General features: G+C 30.4%; 2 protein-coding genes across 2 annotated transcripts in view; both read right to left on the minus strand.

The window, feature by feature from the left end:
* LOC126879895 (tachykinin-like peptides receptor 86C) overlaps positions 1-15,923 on the minus strand; it is an 883,727-nt gene extending 867,804 nt beyond the window's left edge. Inside the window, exon 1 of the mRNA XM_050643239.1 lies at positions 15,735-15,923. The gene's annotated coding sequence lies outside the window, so the exon portion shown is untranslated. The remainder of the gene's footprint in view (positions 1-15,734) is intronic.
* A 5,257-nt stretch (positions 15,924-21,180) lies between these two features.
* LOC126879894 (tyrosine kinase receptor Cad96Ca) overlaps positions 21,181-21,579 on the minus strand; it is a 153,815-nt gene continuing 153,416 nt past the window's right edge. Inside the window, exon 8 of the mRNA XM_050643238.1 lies at positions 21,181-21,549. Within this exon, the coding sequence (XP_050499195.1) occupies positions 21,325-21,549 (225 nt within the window). The 3' untranslated portion in view covers positions 21,181-21,324. The remainder of the gene's footprint in view (positions 21,550-21,579) is intronic.

Consider the following 21,579-nt stretch of genomic DNA (forward strand, 5'->3'; position numbering starts at 1 on the left):
CCCGTATTTCTTGCCTTCGTAGACTATGAAAAGGCGTTTGATAGTATCGAGATGTGGGCCATAGAACAAGCTATTAATAATTGTAGAATAGATTCGAGATATAGACAACTAATACATAATATATATGAAAATGCAACTATGATAGTACAACTAGACGAAAATACAAATCCCATCCCTATTAAGAGAGGCGTGAGACAAGGAGACGTAATATCGCCAAAGCTTTTCAACCTAGCACTAGAAGACGTCTTCAAAACGACAAATTGGTCAACCTATGGCATTAACGTTAATGGCAAGAAGCTAAATCACCTCAGATTCGCTGACGACATTGTGATTATAGCGAGCTCATTCGAGGAACTGCAAATTATGATAGAGGAACTCGCAGGCAGCTCCCAATACGTCGGCCTAAAAATGAACATGAAGAAAACAAAAATAATGACAAACACAGATGACCCCAGACGCATAACTATAAATGGCAGTGAGATAGAAAAAGTCCAGGAATATATCTACCTAGGCCAAATCCTGAAACTTGACAAAGAAAACCAAAGTGCGGAAATTAATAGGAGAGCAAGACTAGCATGGGCAGGATTTGGAAAACTTGGTTGGATACTTAAGAACCGCAAAATACCTCAATATTTGAGGACCAAAGTGTTCAACCAGTGCATCCTTCCTATCATGACATATGGGTGTCAAACCTGGACCCTAACCAAGGCAAATATGAATAAACTAGCTACAACAGAAAGAGCTATGGAAAGAGCAATGTTAGGTATACGACTGTCAGATAAAAAGAGGAGCGACTGGGTAAGATCAAAAACAAAAGTCGAGGACATAACAACAAAAGTTGCCAAACTTAAATGGAGCTTTGCAGGCCACACTGTTAGACAAAAAGACCAACGTTGGAATGCCACGATACAACATTGGAGACCTTACCAAAGTAAACGACCGAGAGGAAGACCACAGATGAGATGGGTTGATGATATTAAAAGAGTAGCCGGAACGAATTGGAAATATGTTGCTCAGGATAGAGACCGATGGAAGGAGTTGGGAGAGGCCTATGTCCAAACGTGGACGATAGAAGGCTAAGAAGAAGAAGAAGAAGACCGCTATAAATGAGTCAGATTAAATAAATTATTAGAAGAATTTTTTTACTTAGCAACAACATTTTTGTTTATTTTAGTAGTATTTTGTATTTTGACAACGAAACCCGATTTGGGATTCGAAATGTTAATAAAATCATTTTTTTGGTAACATTGTGGCTTATTTCCCATTAAAAGTAATTTATTATAAAAATGCCACAAGAAAATAGCTTCAGAACAACGTTTTAAAGTTATAATCACAGAAATTAGAAAAACGATGTTTTTAACCATTTTTAAAATTTTAATTTTTTTATTAATATTCCGGGCCTATTATAAAGGGAGTGAAAGTCATGATTATTTTTGAAGTCATCACATAACTTTTCATTTAAAATCGGAATGCCAATCTCTCACATCCATCTCAAAACAGATCCGCCTTTTTCTATAGGTATTTCCATTTTTTGTCGGGATGTTTTATTAATTTTAAATGTCACTGGCAGCTGAGAAATGAGTTTTTAAAAAAAAATACGCATTTTTCTCATGTTATACGCTTATAAATATATTTTAATGTAGGCATTGAAAGCCCAAATTTTGTAAAAACCTCTGTAGCTCAATGTCCCAGACATGTTTTACTCTGGGCTAATTAGCAAAATTCATGGAAAAGTTATTTACCAGCAATTTTGTTGCTGGAATCGAATTATAAGATCCTATATATTAATAATATAGGCATGCAAAGTCCGCAGATAGTGTGCTACTTTTTTTATAAACAAAATGGCGCCGACAAATCGTATTTTTTTCAATTATTGCTCTATAATTCCGAAGATTTTAGCTTTACAACAAAAACACCCAAATAAAAATTCACCGCAATTAAATTCTGCATAGAGATATGTTTTTCACGATTTGCTCCGACGAAAATTTTCCTCGGAAAATGCGGGTTTTCCTAACAAAAACTCTAATTTTCAAATAAAGTTTTAGGTAAGTAATTATTAATCAATAATTAAATAACTTAGTGACATCAAAGCTTTCTTTGTATAGACTGTAATTCTAGAAGCTGGTGAAAATTAAACGAATATTTTAGCAAAAATTCAATTGTTAATTAACAATTTACGATCTCAATAATAACCAAAATAATCATGATACATTGATCAAACTTATAAAGATTATAAAGATGAGATGCTTATTTAATATTTTATCGACAAAATATAAATTTTTCTTTTTCTTGCATATTCTTTAAATTTTGAAAAAAAAAAGTTATAATACGCTGGTCTAATTAGTAAAGTACAAAGAAAGGTTATTTACCAGCAATTTTATTGCAGGAATCGAATTAGAAGATCCTATAAATAATTAATATAGGTATACAAAGTCCGCAGATAGTGTGCTACTTTTTTTATAAACAAAATGGCGCAGACAAATCGTATTTTTTTCAATTATTGCTCCTACACCAAAAACACTCAAATAAAAATTCACCCCAATTTAATTCTACATAGAGCCATGTTTTTCCCGATTTGCTACGACGAAAATTTTCCTTGGAAAACGTGGGTCTCACCAACAAAATCTCGAATTTTCAAATAAATTTTTTGGGGCAGTAATTATTTATCAATAATTATATAGCTTGGTGAAATAAAAGCTTTCTTGGTATAGATTATAAAGTCAGAAGCCAGTGAAAATGAAATGAATATTTTAGCAACAATTAAATTGTTAATTAACAATTTACAGTCGCAATAACAACCAAAATAATCATAAGACATTGATCAAACTTAGAAAGATTATAAAGGTGTAATGCCTATTTAATATTTTGTCGACAAAATATAAATTTTTCATTTTTTTTGCATAATCTTTAAATGTTGAAAAAACATTGTTATAAAAATTTACCATTTCTCAGAAATTGTTTATTATATTCTAATTTTAAAAAATTCTTAAAATGCGTATTTCATAGGTCTTGAAAATGAATGCTTTAAAAAAACTTCCAACCATTTGCAAAAAACTTTTGAAACAGCAAAGTAAATATACGATTACTCCGTTGTTTATAATTTGTTTTAATTGTTTCAAAGCTTAAAAGTGAGTCTATGGTACAGTCTAATTACTCACAAAGAATGTCAAAAATTAGTGCAATGGTTATATTTTAATCAAAGATTAAAAATACTTTTTTTGTAATTTTTAGCGCAAAAGTAGGCCTGATACAGAGTCGGAGCTAAAATGTTCACCCGAAACTACTGACACGCAGCATACATTATTTATTAAAAGTGTACGTCGCGCGGCCGATCATCGCTCCGAGTGAAAATTTTAGCTACAGTACTGTATTAGTCTACTTTCGCGCGTGTAAATTACAAAAAAATATATTTATACTCTTTAATTAAAATATAACCATTAAACTGATAATCGATATTTTTTTGTAAATAATTAGCTTGTACTTTAAACTCACTTCTACGCTTTGAAAGAATTAAAAAATATATAAACATCGTAGTAATCGTATGTTTACTTTGCTGTTTAATAACTTTTTTGCAAATGGTTGCAAAAAAGTTTTAAAGCATTCATTTTCAAGATATTTGAAATGCGCATTTTAGCAATTTTTTTAAAATTATAATATAATAAAAACTTTCTGAGAAACGTTTATTTGTTTATAACTATTTTTTTAAACATTTAAAGATTATGCAAAAAAATAAAATATTTATATTTTGTCGACAAAATGTTAAATAGGCATCTCATCTTTATAAGATTTCAAAGTTTGATCAGTGTATCATAATTATTTTGGTTATTATTGCGACCGTAAATTATTAATTAACAATTGAATTGTTGCTAAAATATTCGTTTAATTTTCACCAGCTTCTGGAACTATAATCAAAACCAAGAAGGGTTTTAAGTCACCAAATTATTTAATTATTGGTAGATAATTACTTATCTAAAACTTTATTTGAAAATTAAAGATTTTGTTGGGAAAACCCGCATTTTCTGAGGAAAATTTTCGTCGGAGCAGATCGGGAAAAACACGTCTCTATGCAGAATTTAATCACGGTAAATTTTTATTTGAGTGTTTTTGTTGTAAAGTTAAAATCTTCGGAGTTATAGAGCAATAATTGAAAAAACACGATTTTCGGGCGCCATTTTGTTTATAAAAAAAGTAGCACACTATCTGAGGACTTTGCATACCTATATTATTAATATATAGGATCTTATAATTCGATTCCAGCAATAAAATTGCTGGTAAATAACTTTTCCCAAAAATGGCCTATTCTCCGATAATCAGCCCAGACTATTTGCATATCTGTGATTTGTCGACGTCTCAATTTTTAATGATGTTTCATGACACTAAGGGCCGGTACTTTCTGTCCCGATTAAAAAACGGTTAGTGGAATTTTGTCATGCAAGTGGTCTTGTTGCATTTTCTCCCACATAGAAATTATTACATTGGCATAGTATTTTATTGATGTAGTTCTTTGATATATCTTGTCTGTTGATAGGTTTGGTTTTGGGCAGAATATGTCTCAGTGTATGTTGTTGTGATGTACTTATCTCCTATCCCTCTTATTTTTTCCAATAAGCCCTTTAATATGGCATTGTTGTCATCTTTAAATCCCTCGTTGTGAGTGTTATTAAATTACTTGTGTGTTTTGTTGTTGCCTTTTTTCAATCTTGAAATTTCTGATTGATAAATAAGCGTGGGTAATCATTGTTTGTTAAAACCTGTGTAAGCATGTTTCTTTATTATGATAGAGCCCAAAACACCTGCTGTAATGAAAATGTAGTTTAGTTAAAAAAAATCAGCTGACAAAGATTATAACATGTGCATGTATGTATATAATAATATAAATACATAAAACACTGAAAACGTTTGTTTTCTATACTTCCACAAAATTTATTATAACTAAGTGACTACAGCTGTTTCGGCAGAGTGCCTTTCTCAAGTGATATAGTTTACAATGTGTTTGCCTTTTTAAGTCTTCAACTGAAGAGGTTGAGGAGTGGAGAGCTGTTTGTCTCGAGTTGGTATTTTGGCAAACATACCATGGTATTAAAAAGGCAAACACATTGTAAACTATATCACTTGAGAAAGGCACTCTGCCGAAACAGCTGTAGTCACTTAGTTATAATAAATTTTGTGGAAGTATAGAAAACAAACGTTTTCAGTGTTTTATTGTTAGATAAAATGAACTTCCATCAAGTAACGGTCGAATCCATCAATTAATATAAATACAATTTATCATATAATAACTTTTGCATTTATGCAAGTTTGATTTCACAGCGACTATATATGTATTTAACAGTTGAACGGTGTTACGTTTTACTGTTCACTGGGTCGGAATTTACTGAAATATGTAAATCTGCGTTTTACTACGATGAATACTTGTTGTTTGTGAACCTTCGCCAGGCCTTTAAGCGTAGTTTGTTACAAAGTGACGGCAAAGTTACAATGAAAGCATCTAAAGTCAACAGACGAATTTGCAAAGATCTAGTATTCAAATTATATTGAGTTAAGTAATCAAAGTTTCGTAAATGATAGTTTTATTATTATACTAATAATTGGTGCAGTTTTGTTGGATCAAGTTTTTAATGACACTTGCTATTGAAATTAAAGAAAACCTACAACAGGAAGTGCGAAACTTTTTACTGACAGATCAATATTTAAAACATTAAGTGGAGAATGGCCAGATGATAGAATTTTATTAAAAATATTTACAGTATTCTTAAATATAAATTTAAGAAAATTGAGTGGTAGAAGAAGATAATCAACAATGAATTTCGGACAACTTCAAAGAGTTGAAGAGTTGTTAAGTACACAAAACTCTGCTTCAACGAAAGTAGGTTAAAAATTAGCCTTAATAACGCAGTAAATAGACTAAAAGGCAGCGCTGAAAAATCTCTTTGAATTTACTAAAGCTATATTTTTCACAGTTCATTACTGTGAGTGTGTAGAGAAACATACTGCGGTCGGTCAAGCGAAACGTAGAAAAGGGGTTACTGAGAGGGTAGGTATCAAAGTTGCTTTCCTACGAAGGTAATTAAATCCATTTACTAAGGCTGAAAATCAGTACACACATTCTAAATTAAATATAAATAAAAGTTATTATAGTCGGTCAGATGTATGACGGGACAGAGTTGGTCGGTCGGCCCCAATAGTCGATTGAGGAAATGAAGCATTTTGGCTCGCAATTTTTTCGTCCAGCATGGATTTACTTGAAATTTTCAGAGAAGGTAGGGAATAGTCCAAGGATCATTTCTATATCATGCCGCTGTATGCTAAAACCTTGGGACCCCATCTCGGGGGTGGGAATTTTTTATTACATTTTAACCATGTAATTCGATGGAAAAAGTGATTCTAAGAAAAAAATATTTTTTACATTTTCTTCGTAAAACTAACATTTTTCTAGTTATTCGGGCTTGAAAATAACAGTTTTTCGTCGAAAAAATCGACTGTTTTAGATGTTTTTTGAGAATACCTCGAAAAATATTCTATATATTTTTGGCGATAAAAAGTTTCTTCAAAAATAATTTTGTAGGATTTTTAAAGAGCTATAAGACTGTGTAAATTAAATTCCGTAAGATCCCTTAGTTTTTAATTGGGGCGGGTTTAAATGACTCGAATAAGTGGGTGTTTGCTGGTAAATAGAGAATTTAAACAGCTATATCTGGCTAACTGTTCACTGTAATGAAAATCTATGCACAGGGTAATTTTAGTCATTAAAAAAGCTACAATTTAGTAGTTCATAATTTTTTTCGTATCTTCAGTATTTTCGGAGATATTTTGAAGTAAAAGGTCACACCTGGGCCACATACTGAGAAATAATAAGTACCAATATGCTCAACTTATAGTGAAAGGAAAGATCGAGGGAAGGAGAGGACTAGGAAGGAAAAGACTATCGTGGCTCAGAAATATCCGACAATGGACAGGGCTAAATTTTGAACAGCTAATAAGAACAGCTGAAGACAGAGAAGAGTTTGCAATTGTAGTAGCCAACCTCCATTGAGGAGACGGCACTTTAAGAAGAAGAAAAGGTGAAAAATACCAAATTGCAAAAAATCAATTTTTCTTTAAACTCCAATTTTTCCAAAATTAGGCATTTTAAATAGGGTAAACTCCTTGAGTATATTGATAATATAAATATAAAAGGAACTACAGAAAGGTGAAGACCAATTTTGAATTAGGAAGGTAGTTAGGGGGTTGTTTTCACTGATTTTTTCGTAGCGAAAAGCAGGTACCGACATTTTTTTGATTATAAGTCGCTTAATTTTCATGCTAAAAACTTTTTATTATTTTTTTTTTGAAAGGTCTAATTGTATACTTGAAAAAAGATTATTTAAGTTTTCCTCGAAAAATGCAAATTTTTCCCATTATTTGGCTTTGCATATTTCAAATTATGCATTTGACGAAAAAAGCTAACTTTAACATGCCATATCTCGGTTTGTATTGGACTTAGAGATATTATTGTAAAAGAATTTGGTTTGTGTTATTAAAAGGTACAATTTTGATATCTACAGTTTTTTTGATTAAATGCATATTTTTCGAGGTATTCTCAAAAAACCTTCTAAAAAAGTCGAATTTTCGTCGAAAACCTGTTATTTTCAAGCGCGAATAACTCGAAAAATATTAGTTTTACAAAGAAAATGTAAAAAACATTTTTTTCCTAGAATAACTTTTTCCATCGAATTACTTGGTTAAAATGTAATAAAAAATTCCCACCCCCGAGATGGGGTGATAACTACCCCCAACGTTTTAGCATATCATAGCGGTATGATATAGAAAATGATCCTTGGACTATTCCCTACCTTCTGTGAAAATTTCAAGTAAATCCATGCCGGACGAAAAAAATGCGAGCCTAAATGCTTCATTACCTCAATCGACTATTGGGGCCGACCGACCGGCTCTGTCCTGTCATACAGCTGACCGACTACAATAACTTTTCACTTAGGTGATAACACTGATGATGGAATATTGATTCCGAAAACGTTTTGTGATACAGCCCTTTTTAGCGATTTTAAATACATATACCTTTTACAAAATAAGGTTTTTATTTTTTATAATAACTTTTATTTATATTTAATTTAGAATGTGTGTACTGATTTTCAGCCTTAGTAAATGGATTTAATTACCTTCGTAGGAAAGCAACTTTGATACCCTCTCAATAACCCCTGTTCTACGTTTCGCTTGACCGACCGCAGTATGTTTCTTTACACACTCACAGTAATCAACTGTGAAAAATCTAGCTTTAGTAAATTCAAAGAGATTTTTCAGCGCTGCCTCTTGGTCTAAAATGACATAGCTAATTCTTAGCAGTCACAAATCCATAAACTCCCTTTTGTTAGAACTCCTTTAAAAAACGGGACCAGGATTAAGGATGTTGTAGAAAGAAGAGCACGCAAAAGAGATAGGCTTTATATGAGAATAAAATAAAAAATATAGCTTAATTGAGTTAAGTTTAAGTTTAGTCCTCAAAGGGCCACAAACAAATACCAATACGATTAGTAATAATTCTTCCTGAAAAACGATCCTGAAAGTATATATAAAAGAATGACATTGAAATAAACACGAATAAATACCAATGTGTACCTGGCAAAATATTTACATTTCATCCTTATAGTTCTTCAGAGAAATCCTTCATTAAATCAGGTAAAAAGGTTAAAAGAAAGGAAAGATAAAAACGAAACAGTTTTTTTAATGAATAGTTTTTTTTTGGCTTTTGAGGATAAACTAAGAAAATAGCAACCGAAAAAATGGCAGAAAATAATACGGTAAATAAAAAATTTGGGTGCAGAAATAAACAGAAAAAAGATTAAGTAAAAATAAGAATAAGAAGTTTACCTATTTGTAAGTCAAAATATAAGGAAGATTAAAAAAAGAAAAAAAAATTATTCAGAAATGGACAAAATCCTTAATAGTTTAAATATTCTAACAACAGAATTAAGAGAACTGTAAGAAGAGAAGGGAGAATTTAAAATGAAATTATTGAGATCAGACAAGAAAAATGAAGCTAGAATAGGGAATCAAAGAAACCAAACTTAAAATGGAAGTGATGGAAAAAAGCTAAAAGGAAAAACACAAAAGACAAGACGCAATGATGTAATACTACAAAGAGTAGAAATAGATAAAGAAGACAAGGAAATTTTAAGCAAATCTATAAAAAATGAATACAAGGATAAAGGGCAAAGACAAAATTAGACATAAAGGCTGTTTAATTCAGCTCCTATGAGCAACTGACAAAAATACAATAATGGAGAACAAAAGTAAACAGCGAAATTAAAGAAAAACATGAACATTGATGATGACATCAACAAAACTAAACATAAGATACAGAGAAAAATCCAAATGAAGGCCAAATAAATTAAATAAAAAACAAAGTATCAAAGTTGGATTACAAAAATTAAAAATAAATGATTCATGTGAATATTGAATACAGACCAGAAACAACTAAAAAAAGGAAACCAAAACAGAAACCAATAAACTAATAACGGTAAATGAAACAGAATGAACAAAGGCAATGGACAAGGTAATGTTTTGGATAAAAGACAGAAAGAAAATTAAAACCAACTACGGTAGGTACATGGGATGTAAAGGTACCTATTTATGAAAAGAAAAGTGAAAAGAGAGAGAGAAGAATATATTAGAGAAGTAAAAAATGTAAAATAAACATAACAGTTTTTAAAAGAAACAAAATAATAAGATACAGAATTAGTAGAAATAGAGGATATAGTATTTCTTAAAAGTGGGAGAAAACAGATTGTTAGGCACAAGTTTTATGATAAAAAGATGTGAAGACAAAGTGATGGACTTCTAGCATATAGGTAAAATGTGTAAAATTCGGTTAAAAAAGAAAGAATCAGCATAATAAATGTGTACGCACCAACAGAAGATGACAGAGAAAAAGACAAAGAGGAGGTCTACAAACAATATAGAAAGAGAATATGAAAAACTACCAGGAATTACTATCAAAATAGTAATGGAAGACTGCAGTGCTACAATTCAAAAAAAGATATACCTACCTATATGAAAATATAGCGCAAAATTACAGTAAGTATGACATATTTAATGGAAGAACAGCGTATATGAAGACTTAAAAAATTAATATAAAAAGCATTGGAGAGAAGTAAATGGAAATACGTGGTTAAAGGTAGGTGGTAAAAAGACTTTAAGAAATATTAAATGTATTTTAAACAAAATGTAACTAGTAATTTTAATATTAAATGTAAAATTTTCAGCCTAAGCCTTCAAAGCCTGTTGAGCTTTTTAGATAAATAAAGTCAAAATATATTAGAACAGATACGAACAGCAGCAAATATAGATCAGAAATTAATAAGAGAATGTGAAATGTATGTAAGAATAAATAAAAGTGGTTATACAGGGTGATTGATTAGTGGGGTAAAGCTCAATAGATCCGCTATAGTAATAGATAGCAACAAAAGTTAATATGTAACAAAACTTGTAGACAACTTTGAGCTTCACATTTTAAAATTAATTAGAATATTACAGGGTGTTCGACAACATCGTGGCAGACCAAACTTATGTTTTTTTTTTAAGGGAACACCCTATATTTTATCTTATATTCGAAATCTTCTTAACTTCCCCATTACAAAAATTAGAATGTTATGTTGTATAGGGTATTTACAAAGTTATAACCAATTTTCTATGAAAATCGTTCAGCTCCCTGTATAAATAAAAATAAGCAATGGTTTATTGATGCCATATTTTTTTGTTCATTGTGAAAATTTTTAAGAATGGTTAATATTGCTAATTTCTTTATATCGAATACAGGGTGAGTCAAAACGCAAGTACATTATTTTCTCAGTCATTTTAAATGGAACACCCTGTATTTTATGTCACTATGCTACCGTACTTTAATTTTTGTATAATATTCGCTATGTCTAAATTTATTACTTTTCGAGCTATGTTCATTTTTCAGAGCAAATTATTAATTAGGGGTCTAAATCTTTCCAAATTATAAGTAAGCCATAACTGAATTTTTTAAAATCAATAATTTAAGATTACTGATTATCAGTCTGGTAATCAATGTAAGAATGTAACAAATAAATAAAGAAATATAATTTATTAGTAATAAATTTGCAAAAAAAAACAGCCACAACATACAACATTTTTGAAACAATTAAAAACTACTTTTGTATGTAAATATAGCAAATAAATAAAGAAATAGTACATTATTCAACGAGCATGTAATGATGGCTATTACTCACGATGATGAAGTTTGCGACACGAGCCGTAGGCGAGTGTCGTAATTCATCAGAGTGAGTAATAGCCATTACATGCAAGTAGAATACTATACTTTTTCTACGACCTTTTTTATTTTAATTAGTAAAAAATATAATTATCAACTACTCGAGATTTAAATTATAATAATTTACAAAAATACCTAAATACTGTGTACTCCCAGGCTGAATAATTGGTTGTCTACTATTACCAAATTCTTATTTATTGTAAAAATACAACAAGAAGTAGTCAATCCAAGTTCTATTCGTTTCTGAAAAATTATAAGCATAAATTTGTACCTACTGTCAATGAATCTAATAAATAGGAAGTGGCTATTGTCGGTGGACATATTTCATATAGTTATAATGTGTATTTACTTATTTAACTATATTTAATATAATAATATAACTATATATAATATGTTATAATACATATATTGTAACACAATATAACTTGAAAAGTAAACACAATATTAGTTATAAATTCCAATTGAAACACAAACAAACTGCGCTAATGTCACTGTCACTAATATAAATGATAAACGTGATTAACTTCAGCCCGTGAGTAATGAACTATTACTCACGGGTACAGTATTGAGTGCTATTATCTATGAAAAAATAGTGAATAATGAGCCTATTATTAAACGGTCGTAGAAAAAATAATTTATTAGTTATAAATTTTACAAAAAAAAACAAACACAAAACACAACATTTTGTGAAAACAGTTAAAAACTACTTTTGTATGTAAATGTAACAATGTAACAAATAAAGAACAAAAAATAATTTATCAGTAAAAAATTTTACAAACAAAAACAAAAACACAAAATAGAACATTTTTGAAACAATTAAAAGCTACTTTTAGTAAAATATTTTATATATTTAATTACATAAGGTGTTCAAAATGAGTTGAGTGAATGAGTTATTTACACTACGAAGCATTTGTAAATTAACACTTCGAAATACACTTTGTTTTCTATTTTTCATCTCATCTCTTGTTGTTGGAGGCATTTTATAACCTTCATTCTTAACGTAATCCCAAAAAAATCAGTCAAGTTTATTTTTTGGTGATCTGGGTGGCCACGTTACTGGTCCATTAAAAAATGAAAATATCTCGAAAACTAACAAATTTAGACATAGGGAATTTGTATACAAATTAAAATACCACAATCGTACTTTTTAATAGTGATATAAAATACAGGGTGTTCCATTTAAAAATTACTGAGAAAATAATGTACTTGCGTCTTGACTCTGTATTCGATATAAAGAAAATTAGCAATATCAATCATTTTTAAAAAATTTTGACAATAAATAAAAAAATATGGCATCAATAAATCATTGCTGTTGTGCTTATTTTTATTTATACAGGGAGCTGAACTTGTTACGATTTTCATAGAAAATTGGCTATAACTTTGTAAATACCCTGTATAACATAAAAGACCTTTATATTTTTGTAATGGGGAAGTTAAGAAGATTTTGAATATAAGATAAAATATAGGGTGTTTTATTTAAAAAAACATAAGTTTGGTCTGCCACGATGTTATCGAACACCCTGTAACATTCTAATTAATTTTAAAATGTGAAGTTCAAAGTTGTCTACAATTTTTGTTATTAACTTTTAATGCTATCTATTACTAGAGCCGATATATTGAGCTTTACCCCACTAATCAATCACCCTGTATAAGAATAATCAAACTGGTTATAAAAATAGTTCTGATTCGGTCGATAAAAGATCAAAGAAAAAATAATCAATTATGTACGATGATAAACACATAACAAACTTTATAAAATCATGAAAAGTATTTTTTTTTAAATATATGGAAAGAATAGAAAACTCAGAAGAGACTCATAAAAAGAAAATCAATAAATGAAAGAAGAAGAGGAAACGGGGTAAAAGATAAGCTATTTTTTAAACCTTTAATAAACTTGAATAATATACAGAAATCATAACAAAACGATGGACAGAATAAAAAAATTTGTTAAATATTTAAGTATGCTAAACCAATTTAAATATTAAAAGTTGATGTTGTTCTGAAGCTATTTTCTCGTGGCATTTTTATAATCAATTACTTTTAATGGGAAATAAGCCACAATGTTACTAAAAAAATGATTTTGTTAACGTTTCGAAGCCCAAATCGGGTTTCGTTGTCAAAATACAAAATACTACTAAAATAAACAAAAATATTGTTGCTAAGTAAAAAATTCTTCTAATAATTTATTTAATCTGACTCATTTATATTGGTAATTCAGACATATATTATACATTTTAAAGTAGAAGACTTTAAAATAATATCGCCAATATTTATGAGTTGCGTTCCTGGGACGACTTTATTAAAAGATAGTTCATTCGATTACATGAAATAAATCCCAACTCAAGAATATCCGTCACAAAAAAATCATAGCATGTGATCTATCTTTAAAAAGATAACCAAATGCAACGATGACAGTAAAATTCTCGCGTTAGAGATTCCATAGTAAATCACGAGGGAAAACCAGGAAAAACCTTGTGATACTATCCCGACATGGTAAGTATTTGGTCTTACATTTAATTTACTTTCAAAAAACTAATATCAAATTCTGATTTTAATATGTTTAAAAAGTTATAAATAATATTAATAATACATAGATATACAATAAGTAATACTAAAATATAAAATATGTACTAACTCAATATGTTACTGACTTAATAATCGTGGTATTTTCTTTCTATTGACTTCCTCCTTTAGTATGGGTATCCACATCTTACTGCATTCTACTGAGGAATTTGCGACACAATTGGTTTCATTTAGCATAATTAGAGCTTCATAATTTAAAACCCACAGTATGGTGGAGATATGTAGATGATGTGTTTTCAATATGGCCTCATAGATCAGAATTAATGGATACATTCCTAAATATTATAAACTATCAAGAAGAGACAATAAAATTTACAATGGAAAAGGAATATAATAACACTCTACCTTTTCTCGATGTTTTAGTATCAAAGAAGGATACTGGATATGAGACTCAAGTGTATAGAAAACCAACACACACCAACAGATATCTCAATTATAAATCAAATCACAACATCAACGTTAAGAAGGGAATCATTAAAATCCTTATATGATAGAGCCAAAATTACTTGTTCTAACGAACATTCATTGTTAGAAGAAAAACAATTGTTAACATCTGTTTTATTAAAAAATGATTATCCTTTATCGTTTATAAATAAGGAATTGTCAAGACTGGATCGAATAGAACAGAACAACTTAGAACGGGATCCTATAACATCCACAAGAAATAATACGAGGAAAATATCAATACCATATATAAAAGGACTATCCGAGTAACTTAAAACAATAGGAAATAAATTCAACATTTCAACAACATTCAAAACAACAAACACATTCTATCTAAAACTAAACCTAACAATGAACAAGAAAGAACAAAGAATTGTATTTATAAAATACCTTGTGAATGCGAACAATTTTATTTAGGTGAAACATCAAGACCATTAAACGTTAGAATAAGTGAACATCAGTCTTACATTAAAAATAGAGAATGTGATAGATCTCAAATAATGTCAACATGCATGGGATAATGACCATATAGTTCAGTGGAGAGATTCAAGTATAGTCCTGAAAGAAACAGATAGTAGCAAAAAGAGAAAATCAAAAGCGGCTCTAATTATGCTAAATGAAACCAATTGTGTCGCAAATTCCTCAGTAGAATGCAGTAGGATGTGGTTACCCATACTAAAGGAGGAAGTCAATAGAAAGAAAATACCACGATTAGTAAGTCAGTAACATATTGAGTTAGTACATATTTTATATTTTAGTATTACTTATTGTATATCTATGTATTATTAATATTATTTATAATTTAAACATATTAAAATCAGAATTTGGTATTAGTTTTTTGAAAGTAAATTAAATGTAAGACCAAATACTTACGATGTCGGGATAGTATCACAAGGTTTTTTCCTGGTTTTCCCTCGTGATTTACTATGGAATCTCTAACGCGAGAATTTTACTGTCATCGTTGCATTTGGTTGTTTTTTAAAGACAGATCACGTGCTATGATTTTTTTGTGACGGATATTCTTGAGTTGGGATTGATTTCATGTAATCGAATGAACTATCTTTTAATAAAGTCGTCCGAGGAATGCAACTAATAAATATTGGCGATATCATTTTAAAGTCTTCTACTTTAAAATGTATAATATACGTCTGAATTGCCAATATAAATGAGTCAGATTAAATAAATTATTAGAAGAATTTTTTACTTAGCAACAACATTTTTGTTTATTTTAGTAGTATTTTGTATTTTGACAACTAAACCCGATTTGGGCTTCGAAACGTTAATAAAATCATTTTTTTGGTAAAATTGTGGCTTATTTTTCATTAAAAGTAATTGATTAAAAGTTGAGGTTAGTTTTTGTTTTAAATCTTTATTAATAATGTGACTTCTTGTATATTTTTAGTTTAAAAAATCTTACCTGCCACAATAAATCACTGTCACAAATGATACACCCAACGATAACACACTAACCTAAAGTTTAAAACAAATCCTTCAAAAAACTTCCGCGCGTTTCTCACGAAATATTCAACAGTTGTTAGATCGCTCGAGAGTATTTCGCCACCCGAAGCAAAACTTCCGAAACATCTGAACGCGAAGAACAACACGAAGCTACTAGCTAGCTACTGGCTACTGCGACCTCTGTAAATTTGTCCTTTACATAGTGGATGGAGCGCATGGACAACAATCACGAAGAAGATATTCGCGATGAGATGTGTCGAACTGTCAACTAAAATCATTTGGATGAAATTGGTAACAAAATCTTGGTCTGCATTTTCCTGAGGATGGCAGTGATGTATTTCACGAAAAAGACGCTTATTATCGGTGTAAATTATTACACAAATAAAATTTAATGGTTTCTCTCTTTTGAGAAACAGAAGATACTTCCAAATGGAAACATAATAGTAAAATTGGTTTCATATTAAAAAATATATAAAAAAATTGGTTTCATATTAAAAAAAGTTTTTATTTTTGAAAATGCCTTTTTTCAAAATAACTTAAAAAGTATTAGTGATACGAAAAATCTCTAAAGAGTAGAGAAATGTAGGTTTTGCTTCTATAAATATTATGGCTTTATTTTTGTTTTTCTGTAAGACAAAATTTGGTTAAGATATTATGGCTGTTTAAAATTGGCACATACTTGTGATTAGTGACTAGTTCAAGCCGTTTTAACTAGAACCCTTTCAAAAATAAGCACTTTGAACCGGTGAAACTTACGGTAATTTGTAAAGCGATGATGATTAGTTTCATTTCGGGTGCTAAATAAGAGGAGATTTTCACAATTTTTTACCAAAAGATGAGATTAACTGTATTTTGAGCACAACTGGCTTAGTTTTGATGCTAGAAACTTTTGTAAAAATAAAAATAAAGCTTTTTTAAACACTTTAAAACAGTTCTAATGAGTTTTTCCCGAAAAGTATTTTATATTTTGGTTATTTCACGTTGAAATATTCGAATTTGACGAATGATAGAAAAATTTTCATGAGCTACAACTTTTCTTTTACTGGGTCGATAGACTTCATTTTTTTATAAGCTACATTTTTGCTAACAATATTCTTTTCGATCAAATACTTGCGAAATACTCTTTAAACTATTTGCGAAAAATCGCCCAAAAAATTGTTTTTTCTTAAACAATAAACATTTTTACTCATAAATAAATAACTCGAGAAGTCTTGAGTTGACCACTTCGGTGGTGACACTGAAAATTACATGGTATCGCCATATTTTACGATCATTTACTGGGCTGTAACACATAGGTATTTGTTACACATGTCGCATTTAGTAATTTTTTAAAGGGGCCCATTTCTAATTCTACTGGGGGTGGCGACGGAGTTTGTTACGCCACTGTCTCTAAAGGTACAATACTTCGAACACGTTATACGAACTGAACCCAGATATGAACTTCTACTAGCCATTACGCAAGGAAAATATATGGAAAGCGAGGTTCAGGAAGAAGGAGAACATCCTGGTTAACGAACCTCAGAGTCTGGTTCAACACAACAATCTGGTGCAGCTTTTCCGCGCTGCTTCAGATAAGATCAAATTTGCCATGATGGCCAACATTCGTCACGGATATGCTCATCAAGAAGAAAATTTTTATTCTTCTTCACTTAGAAGGTTTGTTTACTGAGTCCTTACCTTTTAATCTTGTTAAGAATTTACTGACAGAGAAGCTAAGGGATGAGACTCCTCGGTGAATGTTCTTTGTGGATGAGATCTTGTTATAGTGGAGGAGAGCAAAGAAATATTTGAGCAGAAGTTGGAGGACTGGAAAAGGTCTATAGAGGGAGGACTAAAGTTAGTAGGTTAAAAACAGAATATATTTGGTTAGAAGGAATAACAGGAATGGTTAGAAATCACTTGATGATGCATTGCCTGCAGAGTACAGACTGATTGATTTAACTGAAAGCGAATGGGCGGTTTACTCTGGATAACTTCTTCTTCTTTGGCTTTTACAACTTTTCGTGAGTGTTTGCCGCATTTACTATTGTTTTGCTATTGTTGCCATACCACGTGACCTGTATATCTTAGTCTATTGTCTTTTATGTATCTTACGATGTTTCCCTGACCGAATAGAGTCTCTAATTCATTGTTATATCTGCTCTTCTAGTCATTTGTGACACTGTCCCTGCAAGGACCATATACAATGCGTCCATAAAGTAACGCATAAATTCATTATTTCATAAACCGGCGACTTTAAGAAAAAACCACGAAACAGGTCAATTTTTGTTTTTAAATTACAATTTTTTGGCATATAATATATCATACTAGTGATGTCATCCATCTACGCTTGATGACGTAATCGATGATTTTTTTAAGTGAGACTAGGGGTCATGTGATAGCTCATTTGAAAGGGTATTCAATTCTCTATTCATCAATATAAACATTAATATAATTATTTATACAGGGACTTCAAAAATATATTTTTTAAATTAAATTATTTGAGACAAAAAGAAGAATGTATATAATTTATTTAATTCAAAATACGTTTTACTGTAGTAAGAAAACAGGAAAAACATATTTATTTAAGAAATAAATATTGCTTCTCGCTTAAATTTAATGTTAAAGCTGCCACCCACCTGTCTCTTGGCAATTTGAACATTCCGTTTAAGCGAAAATCAATGTTTATTTTTTAAATAAAACATTTTTATGTTTTCTGGCAGTAGTAAAATGTGTTTAGAATTTAACAAATTACATACATTCTTCTTTTTTTGTAAATTATTCTAATTAAAAAAAAATTTGGACACCCTGTGTAAATAATTATGTTAATGTTTATATTATTGAATAGAGAGTTGAATACCCTTTTAAATGAGCTATCACATGACCCATATTCTCATTTAAAAAAATCATCGATTACGTCATCACGCCCAGATGGATGACGTCACTACTATACCATATATGCCACAATATAATAACTTAAAAATAAAAATCGACCTGTTTCGGGATTTTTCCTTAGAGTCGCCGGTTTACGAAATAATGAATTTATGCGTTACCTTACGGACGCACTGTATAACTCCCAGGATTTTCCGTTAACGGAAAAAATAAAGTTAACTCTGGATAACGTTATGTTATAATTATAATTATCCGTATACATGTATAACGTCAAAAATAAAAAAAAGTACCTAAGTAATCTGAAAGGACGCCTATGTATAAATAAAACCGAGGACTTGCAGAATTATTTTCTAAAGCTGTCGGTTTTTAAAATAATGAATTTAATCCTGTCATTTGCCTCATACTGTACAATGTACAATACATGACTTCAACAATATGAAAAAACAAATATACTTACTGCTTTTAAAAGTTAACTTTTTAATAACAGTTCTTTGGTTTCACAAAAAAATTTGATGTAGATATAAAGCTAAAAACATTCAGCAAATATAAAATATTTAAACTAGCACAAATCTCTGTGCAAAAGTTTGCTGAATCTACCACATTTAGGAGCAATATTAAATTCCTTCATATTTTGGTGGTAACAAACCGTTCTTGTGGCGGATTTTATTTTTACATCACTGTTATTTGAAAAAGTTCCGCACGGCTTTTGCACATTTTTAACCATTACATTGTGTGATTCCGCTGATATGATATGTCTTCTGTCAATGTTGAAATAAAAATCTAGAATACCAGATATTACATTTTCATTTTTAATTAAAATCAAATTGAAGTGATTATAAAAAAAGAAATAATTTCATTTAAAATAAGTAACTAAATATTTGTCATTCAATAGGGATTTTGATAGCTCTGATAGAACAGGTCTGAGCTTTGATAAGAACTTTGATAGCTGGTAGTGGCAATATTGTTGAAGGGACCTCTGTGAAATTGGCCGTCATTGTCTATTTTGCAAAATTACTGTTGCTATTCGGAATTTGCAGATTGCCGCTCTAAACAGTTCTGCTTCATTTTCTATCTTGCTTCTTGTACTTGATCAAATGCTTTCTGGTAATCAACAAGATATGCGTATACGTGGAAATTGATGTATCTGCATCTCTGCAATAAGAATACGGTATTCTTCTCATTTTTTGGTTCCTGTTTTTTTTTAAGTACAATAAACTCAGACTTCTGGGAAGGTTAACGATTCTGTTAATATTTCTCCACAGTTGTATTATGTTGTTGAGTATCTTTGTGATTATTGTTCGTGATTCGTTGTTCATTAGTTTGAGCACCTGTCACTTGTGCTAGTATATTACTGTGGCCTGCTGCGTTGGCATCGTTTAGCTATGTTATTGCAGAATAAACTCTCTATACTGTAATAATTTTGGTCCAGCATTTACCTATTTTTGTAGCTCAAAGGTGTTATCTCTTTTGACAGTTTCTCTAGGTATTCTTTGCACGTTTTTATTTTCTCTGTTTTCTCAAGATGATGTTTCCGTCAGAATCAGTTAGATTTTTTTCTGTCTCCGTCTTAGTCCACGTGTGGGTTTTTTTTAACTTTGCTAAGTACACTGGACTGTCGTATTTTGACAGTAGAGTTTTCCATTGCTTCTTTTCCTTTTGCTTATCTGATTTTCCTTCTTATTGTTATATTTATTGTTTTATATCTGTCTGGGTAACTTTTGGCTCTATTCCTTCGTCCATTAGTTTCAGGATCTCATCTGTCATCCATAAATTTTTATTGATGAATTTGTCTGTCTTCGACTGTTTATCCCTTACCTTTTGAACTATTTCTGTAATCTGTTTGATGTGGCCTTTTACCCTCATTTTCGTATTAAAGTCTTTTAGCCTACGTAGTTCTTATCTCGTTTCTGACTTCAAGTCCATGTGCTCCAATGTACTGTGTCTTATCTTCTTCTTTAAGTGCCATCTCCGCGACGGAGGTCGGCAATCATCCTAGCTATTCGGATTTTAGAGACGGCTGCTAAATACGGCTGCCGGAGACGGCTGTGTCTTATCTCCAGATCCAATATTAGAATTAAAATCGCCCATAATGATGGGACTTTCCTGCCGTGTAATTTTCTGTAATTCTGTTGATTTTCTGATAAAACTCAATTGTAAGTAACGTATTAGCAACCTTGGGTGATACGATTACCCCGACTTCATATTCATGTGATTTATCACTTTTTCCCGAGTAGTATACCTTATGATTTTCCACTTGTATTTCTCTAGAATCTGGCCATCTCTCTTCTGCTATCTCATCTCATGATTTTGATAAGCTTCTCTTAATCTCCTGTATTGCAATGTTGGTTTCCCCTGCTTTATATCATATGGCGTTCTGGCATTGATCTAAATTAAACCTTATTTAATTTGTAAAAATTAAATTAAACCTCATTTAATTTGTAAAAGTTAAATTAAACCTCATTTAATTTCTTCCTGGGTAAGTTTTGTATCTTATAATCTACCTCTTTTTTAATCTGTTTAAAATAATTGCTAAATATAGTTAAAAATATTTTTTATTAATTTACATAAATTTTAACAATACAATAATAATTACAATAATGGTTATATATACAAAAATATACCAGCTTATACACAATACAAAATTATCAAAACAGTCTTTTTTCGGATAGAATCTACTTTTACAACTTTTCTCCACTTAAACTCATCATGTTGTAATACGAATGATCCGGAAACCTTTCTAGTTCTATGTAGTCTGTCTCTGTCATTAATAATTTTTCTAAAAGTTCTAAGAGTTCTGTAAAGGACGGTCTCTCCTTGGGGTCTTTGTCCCAGCAATAGTACATTATGTTGTATAGTTCTCTCCTGCAATGTTCTGGCTTGTCAAGGCGGTATCCATCTCGAACCTGAAATAAAAAATGTCTTAATTAGTAAAT

Source organism: Diabrotica virgifera, chromosome 2 (genome assembly GCF_917563875.1).
Source record: "Diabrotica virgifera virgifera chromosome 2, PGI_DIABVI_V3a".
NCBI classification, from domain to species: Eukaryota; Metazoa; Arthropoda; class Insecta; order Coleoptera; family Chrysomelidae; genus Diabrotica; species Diabrotica virgifera.